Source organism: Pseudorca crassidens, chromosome 1 (assembly GCF_039906515.1).
Source record: "Pseudorca crassidens isolate mPseCra1 chromosome 1, mPseCra1.hap1, whole genome shotgun sequence".
NCBI lineage: Eukaryota > Metazoa > Chordata > Mammalia > Artiodactyla > Delphinidae > Pseudorca > Pseudorca crassidens.
In genome coordinates, this window is record NC_090296.1 from 180,017,873 (window position 1) to 180,032,018 (window position 14,146).

Genomic DNA, 14,146 nt, shown 5'->3' on the forward strand with positions numbered 1-14,146 from the left:
ATAAAATGCAAAAAAGCCATCGTGGAAATGAGGTGATGCCACTAGAAGCTGAACTCTGACCCAGTTGACTCGCCAACTCGCCCCCAAAAGGGGGCGCCACCTGCCATTACCCAAGAGTGAGCAGAACCCAGAGTGCATCCTTAGGGGAGGGAGCCCTGGGGGTAGAGACTTGGAAACCTCCATATTTACACTAACGCAGGTCCCCTATTTATCAATCACCAATGAGTCAAGCGAGGTCATTAAAAGAATCATTTCTCTTTGTCCTTAAATTTAAAAAACTACAACTCATTGGAAAGCACCACTTGAAGTTAAAATCTTTTTTAGGCTTAAGCATAATAAAAAGTCATTAATTTGACTGCCCCACGCAAAAGTGATTCATAATTTACCTTCTTGACCTTGGCCTCCTTCAGTTTTTCCAACGCTAGCTTAATTTTATCAGCCTTGGCCTGGGCTTCTTCTTCTTCCTGTAAAATGACAAGACATTCAACACAGTCCATTAGATAACACCAGGGAGTAAGTACCCTTGCCATCGTTAGTGTCTTAGTCACTTTATATTGACAGAAGGCTGTGTTATACAGGGCACCAAATTTCATATGATTGATTTTCAAACTTTAAGTAACTGTAACAGAAATCTTCAACCTGGAGATACAGAAGACAGTCACCCTTTATATCTTAGGAATAGTAACTTAAAAGATGAAATGATGACTCAGAGTTTCACATATTTAGTCTGCAAAAGTCTCTGTTTGGTTCAAAATTGGGTCTAACCTGAGGAATCTATAGGTGAATCTCAAGGGATTTGAGCACTTCCTGAAATTATACACATTCTTTTGAATTAGTATGTGTTTTCTGGGATTCTTAGTTTTTATTAGATTCCTAAAGGGTCCTTATCTTCCCCAATCAAACTTAAACTTATAATTCACAAAAAAACCCCAAAAAACCCACAACAAACTACTGACAAACACATGAGCAGGCAGAAAAGAGAGTGAAATATTTTATGAGCCCAAAGCAGACATATACCTTCTTATACCAGTAGTTCTTATATATTTTTTGAGCCACAAACCCCTTTAGGAATATGTTTAAAGCAATGAAGCCCATAAAGCTTCACATATGCATTGACTTTGCAGACAGCTGGGAATCACAGACTCCTTGACCTCTTCATGGACCCTATATTAAGAGCTTCTGCTCTTTAGAATGGCTGTTATCGAAGACGAGATAAAAAGTGTTGGCGAGGGCTTCCCTGGTGGCACAGTGGTTGAGAGTCCGCCTGCCGATGCAGGGGACACGGGTTCGTGCCCCGGTCCGGGAAGATCCCACATGCCGCGGAGCAGCTGGGCCCGTGAGCCATGGCCGCTGAGCCTGCGCGTCCTGAGCCTGTGCTCTGCAACGGGAGAGGCCACGACAGTGAGAGGCCCTTGTACCGCAAAAAAAAAAAAAAGTGTTGGTGAGGAAGTGAAGAAATGGAAACCTTTGTGCACTGTTGGTGGGAATGTAAAATTGGTGCAGCTGCTACGGAAAACAGTAAGGCAGTTCCTCAAAAACTTACAAATAGAACTACCATATGATCCAGCAATTCCACTCCTGGGTATCTACCCAAAGGAAATGAAATCAATATCTTGAAGAGATCTACACTCCCATGTCCGTGGCAGCACTATTCACAGCAGCCAAGACATGGAAGCAACCTCAGTATCTGTTGATGATGAATGGATAAAGAAGATGTGGTGCAGATATACAATGGAATATTATTTATCCACGAGAAAAGGAAATCATGCTGTTTGTGACAACATGGATGAAACTTGAGGGCATTACACTAAATGAGATAAGTCAGACAGAGAAGGACAAATAGTGTATGATCTCACTTATATGTGAGAATCTAAAAAACCTGAACTCATAGAAACAGAGAGTTGAATGGTGGTTGCCAGAGGCTGGGGACAGAGGAAATAGGGCGATGTTGGCCAAAGGGTACAAACCTCCAGTTATAACATGAATAAGCTCTGGGGATCTAAAGTACAGCGTGGTGACTACAGTTAACAGTACTGTATTATAAACTTGTTTAGAGAGTAGATCTTATATGTTCTCACCATATGCACAACAAAAAGGTAATTATATGAGGTGATGAAGGTGTTAACTAACCTCGCTATGGTAATCATTTCTCAGTATATGTGTATCTGATCATCATGTTGTATGCCTTAAATCTGTACAATACTATATGTCAATTATATCTCAATAAAATTGGGGGGAAAAGAGCCTCTGCTCTATATGGATCACCGATTTTCAAATAATTTTTATACAATAATCACATAATAGAGCAATGAATAGGATTTAATATTTGATTTATATTTCATATTTGTTCATTCAAAAGGCATTGTAGGGACTTTCAGGGTTACTAGGGTCGTATTTATGAATACTGATCATCACCCAGTACAACGAATGCAGGAGCCACAGGAAATAGAGCTAGGTTCTTACTGTAAAATATTTTTAAAGTGGCTTACTCTAAGAAAAATCCTTAAAGCGCTCTTCTTGCATGGATGAGAGATATGAGTTAACGTCCCACGTAATGACAATATGAACTTCCCGGAAATCTATTAATATCAAGCATTCATCACCTACCCGCCCCATAACGCCCCTCCCAACTATGACCTTACACGTGATACACAGATATCTTTGCCCTACTGAATACGGCTGCCGAATTCAGCAAAATTCCATTTAGTTCAATTCTGAAATATGTAAGGAATGCCTTCTATTCTTTATGTACTGGACTAGGACCAGGGACACAGAAATGTATACATCACTTCCACAGTTCATACCAAGTTAATAAAACATGACCCCAAAAGGTTGAGTATTATCAGGGAAAGTTGCATACAAATACAGATTTTAGCCAAACTATAACGATTCCTGAATATGGCCCTAATATGTCCTTGATACACACCAATGTGTCCTTTAACGGAGACTCTGGCTTTGCAATGAACACATCTGGGATTCTTGTTTCTTAGAGTCTCAGAGCTCTGGGCGTACAAACTTAAATGTAACCGCCACTCTGAAGAAGGTCAGAGATCTTGGGTAGCAGAGGTCAAGAGTCCTGACCCCATGGACTTACCTGAGAGAGAGGTTCAGGAGCGGGTGGTGGCAAAGGAAGGTCTAACATGGGATCAGCTGGTGGAGGAGGTAAGTCATCCTCATATTGGCTAATACTCGGTGCAGCAACATTTGCTGTGTAACCAAGAGAGGCTGCACCACTGAAACTTGGTATATCCAGAGATGCTGAATGAGGTCGGCTCTGAGAGGACTCTTTCTGGGCCTGGATTGTCCTCTGCTCAGCTTCTCTTATGTCTGCTACCAGATCCGCCATGAGAGCATCTAAATCTTGGTCTTCCAGTGCATTTAAGGACTCTGATAGGGAAAATCACGTTAGTGGTCAAGACAACAATTTGCACCTAGAAAAACTTAACGAAGGTCATTTTAAAGAGTACATTTGAGTACTGGTTGCAAGGGGCTGGGGTGGGGGAAATAGGAAGAGGTTGGTAAAAGGGTATGAACTTTCAGTTATAAGGCGAGTAAGGTCTGAGGATCTAAGTATAACATGATGACTACAGTTGATAACACTGTATGGTATAATTGAAATTTGCTGAAAGAGTAGAACTTAAATGTTCTCACTAAAAAAAAAAAAGAATAGATGAGGTGATAGATGTGTTAACTAACTTGATGGGGGAAATCCTTTCACAATGTATATGCACACCAAATCATCACACTGTACACTTTAGATATCTTACAATTTTGTCAATTAAACCTCAGTTGGGACTTCCCTGGTGGTGCAGTGGTTAAGAATCCACCTGCCAATGCAGGGGACACGGGTTTGATCCCTGGTCCGGGAAGATCCCACGTGCCACAAAGCAACTAAGCCCATGCGCCACAACTACTGAAGCCCGCGCACCTAGAGCCCGTGCTCCACAACAAGCCCCTGCTCACCACAACTAAAGAAAGCCCGTGCACAGCAATGAAGACCCAACACAGCCAAAAAAAATAATTAATTAACTTAAAAAAACCTTAAAAAAAAAGCTAAAAAAAATCACTTCCCTCCAAAAAAAAAAAAAAGAGAAAGAAAGAAGAGAAAAGAAAAATAATGGGGGAATGTCTTCCCTACATTGGGACCTCACAGGCCAGCTATAAAGTCAACTCCAAGCACCTGATTAGATGCCTAAGTAGAGAATTCTTGTACATTCTCGTGCAAGATCTTAGCGTTTTAGAAAGTAGGGGAGGGGAGAGGCTGGAAAATTCTCCCCAGGTCTTGGGAGGGCAGACAGAGCACCACTGATAAATATACTTGGAAGAAAGTAGGTCTCCACCAACTGGGATTTATTTAATACGCCTTGAGACTTGGGGTGAGGGCAGAGTTTCTGTGGGCACACCATCCAACTATAGGAACTCTCACGTCACAGAAAGAGCAGTTAATGATAAATATTTAATAGCAGGAAATAAAGCACCAAGGGGGTTAAGGAATGAAAAAAAAAATTTTTTTAATTGGGATTAAGTGGTAAAGACTTCATAAGACAGTGAGCTGGGAGTTAACTCTTAAAGGAAAGGGCATACCCGAATTTTCAGAGTGAGGGTGAGGGAGGACGATTTTCACTGGAATTTCTTCCACGTGAGAGATTACTGTGGAGATAAGACCCGGGATCCTGAAAGCTGATTAGACCACGTGGCATACGGGGAGCCGTGGCCGTGAGTCGCGTTGCTACAGCACTTTGTCCATCAGGCAGTCACCGGATGGTGAGTGTGATGAACAAAGTATGGGCAAGGTGGAAGTGATCATGAGGGGGAGAATTCTAGCTGCTGTGTGCAGCGTGAACTGGATTGAGGAAATGCGGGCAGGGGAAATGAAGCCCTCTCAGAAACAAATGAGCAGAAAGCATGGTGAAATCATTTACTGCCAAACATCATCAGCATAAACACCATATAGCATATTACGTTAATGCCAATAGTTCTATGTACAGCACTGGGACTGAGTTTGGATCTCTTAACCAGGTAAAAAGCATTTTCCTTCTAAGCCACCGCTGTTTTGCATATAGCTTTTCATAAAATTAAGTGAAATTTTAAAAATCTCAGAGAAAATATGTGTAGACCTAATGAAGCATATTCCTAATTTTCTAGTGTCATCAATTACATTGTGACTGTAGACACACAGCAAATGATTTTAATCCTTTATAAAAATTTTAGGGACAAAATTCCCACAGTAACACATATAGTAACAATTTCCAAAGCAAATTATAATCCTCAACATATTGGTATGGGATTGAGTGATAAAGAATTGGGGATTCTGTTCAGAAGTTTATCGTTAACTCTCCAAATAACTTTGGGTGAAGTATTTTTTGACTCATTTTAAGCAATGTTTTAAGGGAAGACAGTAGAAAAAAAAAATCTATTCCTATTGTAATTCCCAACAAATTTAATTTTCAGTACATATCAGTACTTTTTTAATGGTCTTGTCTCCTTAATGGCACGAGTTTCTTGTTAGTGTCTTTTAACATGACTATGTTTATGTATTGCTGGGTTTCTTGGATTCTGACATTTTCAGTAATTTTTTGATACAAGGTAATAAGTGCTTCGAAAGCATTAGTTGAGCTTACTACAACTAAATTACTGATTAAATTTTAATGGAACTGATTATTCAGCTGTTATGAGTGTGTCAGGCAAATCTGCACTGTTCATATATGCAAGTATATGTTCTCTATTAACGTCATAATTTGACAAAAGTGTGTTGGTTTTCTGAAACTTCATGAATGTTACCATCATTCCATGTTGCAGTGGAAACGACTGACAGAAATAATAAGTTTATATGGAAGATAGAAAAGAGGGTGGGAAAAAGAGGAAATCAGAAGAGATGTACTATAATTTATCAAGATACAGTTATTCGAACCTTAAGGTTTAATCTAAAACTTACTGAAAATGACAGAAACAAAGGAACCCAGTGAGTGATGGAAATAAAACTTGGAACTCTGGATTTCTGTAACTAGGCTTCTCTATTATTTTGTTCTTTATTCTTTTGGTTGGCACTGCAAGTCTTTGGAAAATCTTTTCCAAGAGTTGCAGTGAATTCTCATTAATTTGGAAGCAATCACTTCAAGATTCATTGTAATTTGAGTAGCACCTGGGCGAAAGATTGTCAATGCACTAAGTAGGAAGAGAGATTTTTGTTAATAGAATATGACAAACTTCAGGGGACTAAAATGTCAAATAGACCAAATATACTATATTATATATTAAATATATATTAATTAAAATATATTTTGAAGCATCTATTCATATATTCTCAATCATTATGAAATGGCCAATTCATTAATATCCTTGAAGGGACATTTCCTTATTAATATTTTCTTATACTACTGTATCTTATTACTGTAATGGCTTAGGAGTAAGAAGAAACTCTGTTTTTTTAAAAAAAAAAATTAGAAAGCTTTGAGACTTTCAGCAAATACAGGATAGTGTTCCTTTTCATTACAGGCAAAAATATCTTCTTGGCCTCTCAATTCAATCCAAACGGCAGCACTCAATCTGAATGAAATCCAGGACTTTAAAAATTATACTTGTCATGATGTCCAAGTTCCTTAAACTTTGTTTTCAGATTACAGTTGTGTACAGATTTTAGTCATTGTTATCATTTCAAATTACTTAAGAAAAGAAAGGATACTCACCATTTAAATCCTTAAACCCCACACTGTAGTTAAACTCAGCTCTGGACGGTTTAGGTTCTGGAGGAGGGACAGTGTCGACTCCTAAACTCTGTGAAAACGGATCCCAACCCCCAAAGTTATTCATGATACCAGTATTTTTGCAGTGCACTTTAATCATTAAGTAAAGAATCATTTGCTGCTTATACATATTCTCTTTAAATATGTTCTCTAAAAACTGTATTCTTACTTGAACATGCTTTAGGTGATTTTTTTTTCCTACAGAAAATGACAAGTTAAATTATGACAAGTTAAAAATGACAAGTTAAAAATTATTCTAGAAGGTACATCTTGAAACAAAACAGGTCAAATGATGAGAATGAGGTTGTTCATTTTTAGAGACAACAAAAACTTTCCGGGAATGAAGCATGGTGACACATACACTACATAAGGATTTAAGTTATGACATCAAAGAAAGGAATTGTTTAGTCACTTGAAGATAAGAGCTGTTTCAGGATGCAATCTGTTATTACACAGTAAAATGTTAATGCTGTTACTCTTATTTAATAAAACTTGTTAAAAAGAAATTAAGCCACAGTAAGTTACTAATTTTGTAAATAACATTATTTTCTAATTGATAAAGTGACTGCTTGTATGATTTAAAAGCTAATATTTAAACATATTTTTACATCCATAGTTTGAGAAGTGATTTCACCTGTTCTTAAACGTGAATGTTTTCATGACAATGAGTACATTCTTTGATATTAATTTGACTTGGTAAGTAATATCCTTGTTCATGTCTTAAATTTCTGAAGGAAACCAATCATTATAGGTTTGAGAATAAATTAATGATATCATCAGTTATACGTAGGAAAAAAAAGGCCATTAATCAAGAAGAAGTTTAAAAAAAAAAATGAACCCAATCAAGTTAGAATCAAGGATAAAATGTAGGGAAAAGTGACTGCAACTCCAGAATTCATTCTAAAAACCGGAATGAACTTGCAAAAATTGCCAAGAAAGAGGGAGGTTGATGGAGAAACTACAGGGCAAATACCAGAAAAAAAAATTTAGTGAAAGAAAGTACAAAAAAATTCATTAACTAGTTGGTTTTTAAATGCTATAACTGGGAAGTATAACATCACAATTAGGGTTGCCAACTCATTTTTTTCTCAGGAATATAATTTACTAGGCTACTTACAGGAATTAGAAGTAGTTCTCTAACAAAACATGAATGCATGAATGTGTAACATAACAGGCTTTGAGTAAAATACAGAGAGAGGGAAAGGAGAGAGAGGAAACCGGTTTTAGGAAGGAACTCCTTCAATCACAGCTTTAGCCAAGCAAACCCTGTGACCCCACTCACCTGAGTGCAATAAAGAAAGATCAAAACCCAGAAAGGCCTTCAGTGAAAGCAGGTCCAAGACACTCTAAGGGGCCCTCTTCTTACTCTTGAATTAGAGTAACAACACTCAACTATGAAAATCCCAGACTCTGACCAATCAGAATAATCATTCCTCTATGGAGCAGAAGTGAGTGAATGGACAAAGAGACCACAGATGTTCATTAAACCCTCCCCATTCATGGGAGGAAAACGGTCCTCTGATTTATAGAAATGTGGCTTCCATCCTAACACTCCCTGGTTATTAGTCAGCACCCTTTTCTCTAAGCCTGTCGTCTCACATTTTGTCTCTTCTTTCATAGAATCTAAACCTTCTTGAATTTTATACGGAATATAAAGTAGATGCTAACTAACATTGATTTATTTTTCCTAAAATAAATACTTAAAAAAAACGTAGATTATTCTTCATTTACTTTGTAGAAAACTTTAAGATCCCTATCATATTGAGGAATACTGGATGATTCTTATTTTAGTGCTTTATGCAGAAAGCGATGAGCTGACTAGTCTTTATATAAAGGTAACTGCAGGGGAAATTGTTTAGTGGTAGTGGTTGTGGAAGGTTTGCTTGGGGAAAATTCCTCCACTGGCTAAATATTTGAACACGATGAGCATGAAAATTGCCATAATAGAATGTATGTGTGGCCCAGGCATTCAATTAACTGAACTCAGAAGGGTATAAACAGGAAAAAAGGTTTATTTTCTCCCCCACCACTGTTACATCAGGAATATATAATATTGTCAATTTCCAGTCTTTTTAAAAAGATAGCTCTTGTCATATTCTGACAAATCAAATTCTGTAACCCCATTTTTTTCTTTTAATGTTTTTTACTTTGAAAAATGTCAAACAAGAAGGTGAAAAAATAGTACAATGGACAACTATATACCCTTCGCCTACCCCCATTTAACCCCATTTTTTTTCTCATTTGAAAGTTAAGGAAGGGAATTTACCTGGGTCAGGAGATCCATCTCTCCCAGCAAATTGCTGAACATTTGGTCTATATCTTCGTTTGACTCACCCATCTGAAAAAGGAAGAAATCCAGTTATAAACAATCTAATAAAAGTCTGGGGCTTCCCTGGTGGCGCAGTGGTTGAGAGTCTGCCTGCCGATGCAGGGGACACGGGTTCGTGCCCCGGTCCGGGAAGATCCCACATGCCGCGGAGCGGCTGGGCCCGTGAGCCATGGCCACTGAGCCTGCGCGCCCAGAGGCTGTGCTCCGCAACGGGAGAGGCCACAACAGTGAGAGGCCTGTACCGCAAAAAGAAAAAAAAAAAAGTCTGATCCCCGGATAACTGTCCCATCTCTCTCTTTCCCCCAAAAGCCCCATAGACAGGCAAGTAAGTCAAGAAGAGAAGGTTGTAGAGAGGGAGGTGCATTTCACCCTGAAATTCCATGCCTGACCTCTCTGCAATTTGCTTGGTCCAAGATTGAACGGAACCCTAGTAACTGTCTCAGACCAACAATTGGACTCTTTTTCCAGATGGAACTAGTCTCTTTGGGGCCAAGTGGACAACATTCAGGAATTCACATCACCATAGGACACCCTGATTGGAAAAGGAGAAAGCCCCAGGCCACAGGTGATGGCATCAGAGTCATGTAGAACTTCATTTCCATTTAAAAACCTACCCAAAAATGATATGTCAGCGGTAAGATTATTTACCAAACGATTCCTTGCTTTACAAAGTTGTCTCTGAAACAGCAGCTTCTGGCACATTTATTTGGAAATTTTAGGGTGACAAACACTTAGAACTGAAATGGCCACACAATCAAGTGATGAAAGATGGAAATAAAGCAAGTTTTACATTATAATCTTTCCCTACTTAAGCTGAGTGAAAGAACTGTCCAAGAGAGGAAAAGTGTTTCCATAAAGTCGGGTGGGGACACCCTGGGAGGTGTAACTAGTCGCTCTCCTCCTGACATCACTGGCAAAGCTGGATTAGGACATTAGGAGACATGATTATGAGGCTTAATGAGTAATGTGTTGTTTAGCAAAGGGACTCAACTGCTTCATCTGTAAGACGAGGAGTTTGCCGCAGATAATTTCTTAGGGTCCCAAATGCTCTAAAACACTAGAAGATTAGTACCAATTACAGCTCAAGTTAAGAAGTCTGGTGAGTGCAGCATGTATTATTTAAGCCAAACAATATTTATATGTATGTATGTGTGTGTTTGTGTTTTAATTATTTTATATGGAAACTTTTAAATATATACAAAAGTAAAGAGAATAATATAATGACTTTTATGTACCCAGTGTCCAGCTTTAACAATGATCAACTCATGACTAATCTTTTTTATGTAGATACATATGTAGCACTAAAAGATTGTTGTTGTTGTTTTTTAACCATAACCATAATACTATCATCTCTGCACACACACGTGTGTGTCTGCATTTAAAATTAATTATTTGGGACTTCCTTCGTGACACAGTGGTTAAGAATCCACCTGCCAATGCAGGGGACATGGGTTTGATCCCTGGTCCGAGAAGATCCCACATGCTGCAGAGCAACTAAGCGCGTGCGCCACAACTACTGAAGCCCACGAGCGTAGAGCCCATGCTCCACAAAGAGAGAAGCCACCAGAATGAGAAGCCCGCACACCACAATGAGAAGCCCGCACACCACAATGAGGAGCAGCCTCTGCTCGCTGCAACTAGAGAAAGCCCACGTGCAGCAACGAAGACCCAACACAGCCAAAATAAATAAACAAATAAATAAAATTATTTGAATTGCCATGATTTGGAAGCAACCTATGTGTCCATCAACAGATGAATGGATAAAGAAGATGTGGTACATATATACAATGGAATACTACTCAGTCATAAAAAAGAATGCAATTTTGACCTTTGCAGCAACATGGATGGACTTGGAGGGCATTATGTTAACTGAAATAAGTCTAACGGAGAAAGACAAATAGTATATGATATCACTTATATGTGTAATCTGAAAAATACAAGAAACTAGTGAATAAAACAAAAAAGCAGACTCACAGATATAGAGAACAAACTAGTGGTTACCAGTGGGGAGAGGGAAGCGGGGAGGGGCAATATAGGGGTAGGGGATTAAGAAATACAAACCATTAGGTATAAAATAAGCTACAAGGATAAATTGTACAACACAGGGAATATAGCTAATATTTTATAATAACTACAAATGGAGTATAACCTTTAAAAACTGTCAATAACTATATTGTACACCTGTAACTTACATAATATTGTACAGCAAACATACTTCAATAAAAAAATTATTTGGCTAAAATAGGCAAAGTCAGATCTATCTTTCCTTGAATAAATCATCTTGAAAACTTACAGTTCTCCCTTTACCATAACTTCACACTAATACTCGAGCAATAATACTTTTTCATATTTAATAGCTTTAGCTAATCAGGGGTTCTCTCTTTATAAAATGTGTATATAAAAGACCTTTCTCATACTGACTCTGCTTACTTAAAACTGACCTGAATAATTTTTTAAAAACTCAATTCTTGAAAGTACAGAGATGTGGTGATGATAATGATGACGATGATGAACACATTTATCTAGCACTTAACCATGTTCCAAGAACTGATCTACAAGCTGGGTTGACATTAACAGTAAACACCCAGAATGGCACTGACACTGGGAAATCAGAAGGAATGAGGGCTGTAAAAACCATCTAGAGTGAATTAGTGCATATCCTCCAAATATCCACCCTGCAAAGCTAGTGTTCAATCTTCCCATATTATCTTCAATAGTTATCTTCACTTTACATCACTTAGGAAATCTTTTGGCTTAATTTCCCCATCATATGTTTTCCCCTCTCCCCATTTTAAGAAGGAACAACTCTTTTTTCCATGTACAACTTTACCACCTTCGCTGAAGATGAGATGAGGATTGAGAGTATTTTCCATCTGAATTTCCTGCTCCCCACAATAACTCTTTCTTTGCTCTCCTTCTAGGCTCTCTCTCCAGTGAAACATAAAAGCCTCTCTGTGCTATATAGTTCCTGAGTACATTCAATAGTCATTTCAAGTTTTCAGTTGTGCATGTTTAATATTGGAGGGAGAATATTTGAATTGCTATGATTGTTAATTTTCCAGAACCTCCTATCTGGCTTCCACTGGAGGAGGTATCTTGCAGGAGCATGGGGAAGCTACAAAACTGGGTTGACCAGGAAGGGCCAGGAAGGGGACTTCATTCAAACAAAAGAAGTCTATGATACGATGGGACAAGCCCACTTCTAAGTAGCAGACACACCTGAAAGAATCAGGTGAACATACACATGGGACAGGGAGGCACGTGTTTGAGTCTGATGAAGCCATTCAGTGAGTGCTCAGGGTCAAACCACACAAGGTAGGCAGATGAGCCCTCAGGTACAGAAGTGACAGGTAAGGCAGACACTGCAGGTGTGGGTCTATGTGTATAGGTCTAAGAGGTAGGAAGGATTCAAACAGCATCAGTGAAGAAAGGATGGAAGAAGTTCATTCCATTCTATGGATTGTTGAGTTTAGTGTTTATCATAATCAGAGAAGGAAAAAGAGATGCAGGTGGGCCCTGCCTCTGGTTGGGGAGGGAAGTCAATGCTAGGATCCACTCACATATGGTTTTAATTCCCTCCCAGTAGCTTATAATGTAGCTGAATCATACTCTCCCTTCTTCAAATTACCTACAAAATAGAGGAAAGAAAATATTTAAGTCAACAAAGTACTCATGGTTTCAAAAAGTGTCCCTTCGGGCTTCCCTGGTGGCGCAGTGGTTGAGAGTCCGCCTGCCGATGCAGGGGGACATGGGTTCGTGCCCCGGTCTGGGAAGATCCCACATGCCATGGAGCAGCTAGGCCCGTGAGCCATGGCCGCTGAGCCTGCGCGTCCGGAGTCTGTGCTCCGCAACGGGAGAGGCCACAACAGTGAGAGGCTCACATACCGCAAAAAAAAAAAAGTGTCCCTTCAAACAATTAATCTGGTTTCAAAATCTTATAATGGATGATTCACTCATTACTTTAATAAGAGGAAATTAGCAGAAAAAAACTATAAAATTCCAGAACTGCCCATGTGAAGTTATTTTCTTTAGAATATCATGCAGTACAATAATGTGACAAAATAAAGGAATCCTTCAGATGAATTATTACTAACAGGGCAAGTTAAGAGTAAGTACTAGTATTAACATATTTCGAAGTTTTCCAGGAGAGAAAAGTAATCCTTTCAGAGTGGAAAAAAACAGATTTATTTGCTGACCTCAAAACTGCCAGTCAGTGTTAAAATAAACTCAAAGGAACGAAAGATGATGCTAGTAAATAAGAATCTTATCCTTGATGCTTTCTCTGAAACCATTACATTTGGAAAAGCGCTAAATGATGAAGAATGAAGTCTTGAAAGGAAATGTGGCATTGATGGGTCAGAAATATCCACTGAGCCCAAAGACCTTAGCTTCTCAGCCTGTATACACCACTGATACAGAATGGGGTGAGGTGTATAAACATCACTATATGTAAAACAGATAATCAACAAGGACCTACTGTATAGCACAGGAAACTCTACTCAGTACTCTGTAGTAACCTAAATGGGAAAAGAAATGGAGATATGTATAACTGAATCACTTTGCTGTACACCTGAAACTAACACAATATTGTAAACCAACTATACTCCAGTATAAAATAAAAATTAAATTAAAAAAAAAACAGAACAGGTTGAGGACTTGCCAGAGTGAATCATACACTTAACACGGAAATAACTTGAAATAGCAGCATCTTCTTGTGACCTCTGCTGACCCTCCCTGTGTTCATCTGGTAAAAATCTTTCCCCCGCCCTTTCATTCCTTTTCCCCAGAGTGTGTTGATATTGAATTATTTAAAGGAGTCAATATCAAAATTATTCTGTAAATCCTGTCATAAGTAAATATGTTACTGAATGGATCACAGTTTAAAAGAGTTGTATCCTTGGTGAAAATAATAAAACATTTAGTTAAGGGCTATTAACATAAATGTGTACATTCAAATCATCTTACATATTTATATTCCCCAAGAAAACCTTATGGACAGAATAAGAGTCCCGCGGATATATATAGTACCTGTACACATACACATGCACAAGAAAATAGGGCTGTGTCTATTTGT

General features: G+C 38.5%; 1 protein-coding gene across 2 annotated transcripts in view; it reads right to left on the reverse strand.

Moving 5' to 3' along the window:
* The window catches only part of APBB1IP (amyloid beta precursor protein binding family B member 1 interacting protein), a 100,184-nt gene that overhangs the window by 51,159 nt on the left and 34,879 nt on the right, over nt 1–14,146 (reverse strand). The window contains exons 3-6 of one of the 2 annotated variants that reach the window (XM_067701768.1): nt 9,010–9,081; nt 6,687–6,774; nt 3,095–3,387; nt 387–464 (exon numbers count right to left, since the gene is read on the reverse strand). In XM_067701768.1, coding sequence (XP_067557869.1) covers nt 387–464; nt 3,095–3,387; nt 6,687–6,774; nt 9,010–9,081 — 531 coding nt within the window. Of the gene's footprint in view, nt 1–386; nt 465–3,094; nt 3,388–6,686; nt 6,775–8,025; nt 8,085–9,009; nt 9,082–14,146 lie in introns of those variants that run through there. The other variant, XM_067701775.1, reaches the window with a different exon arrangement.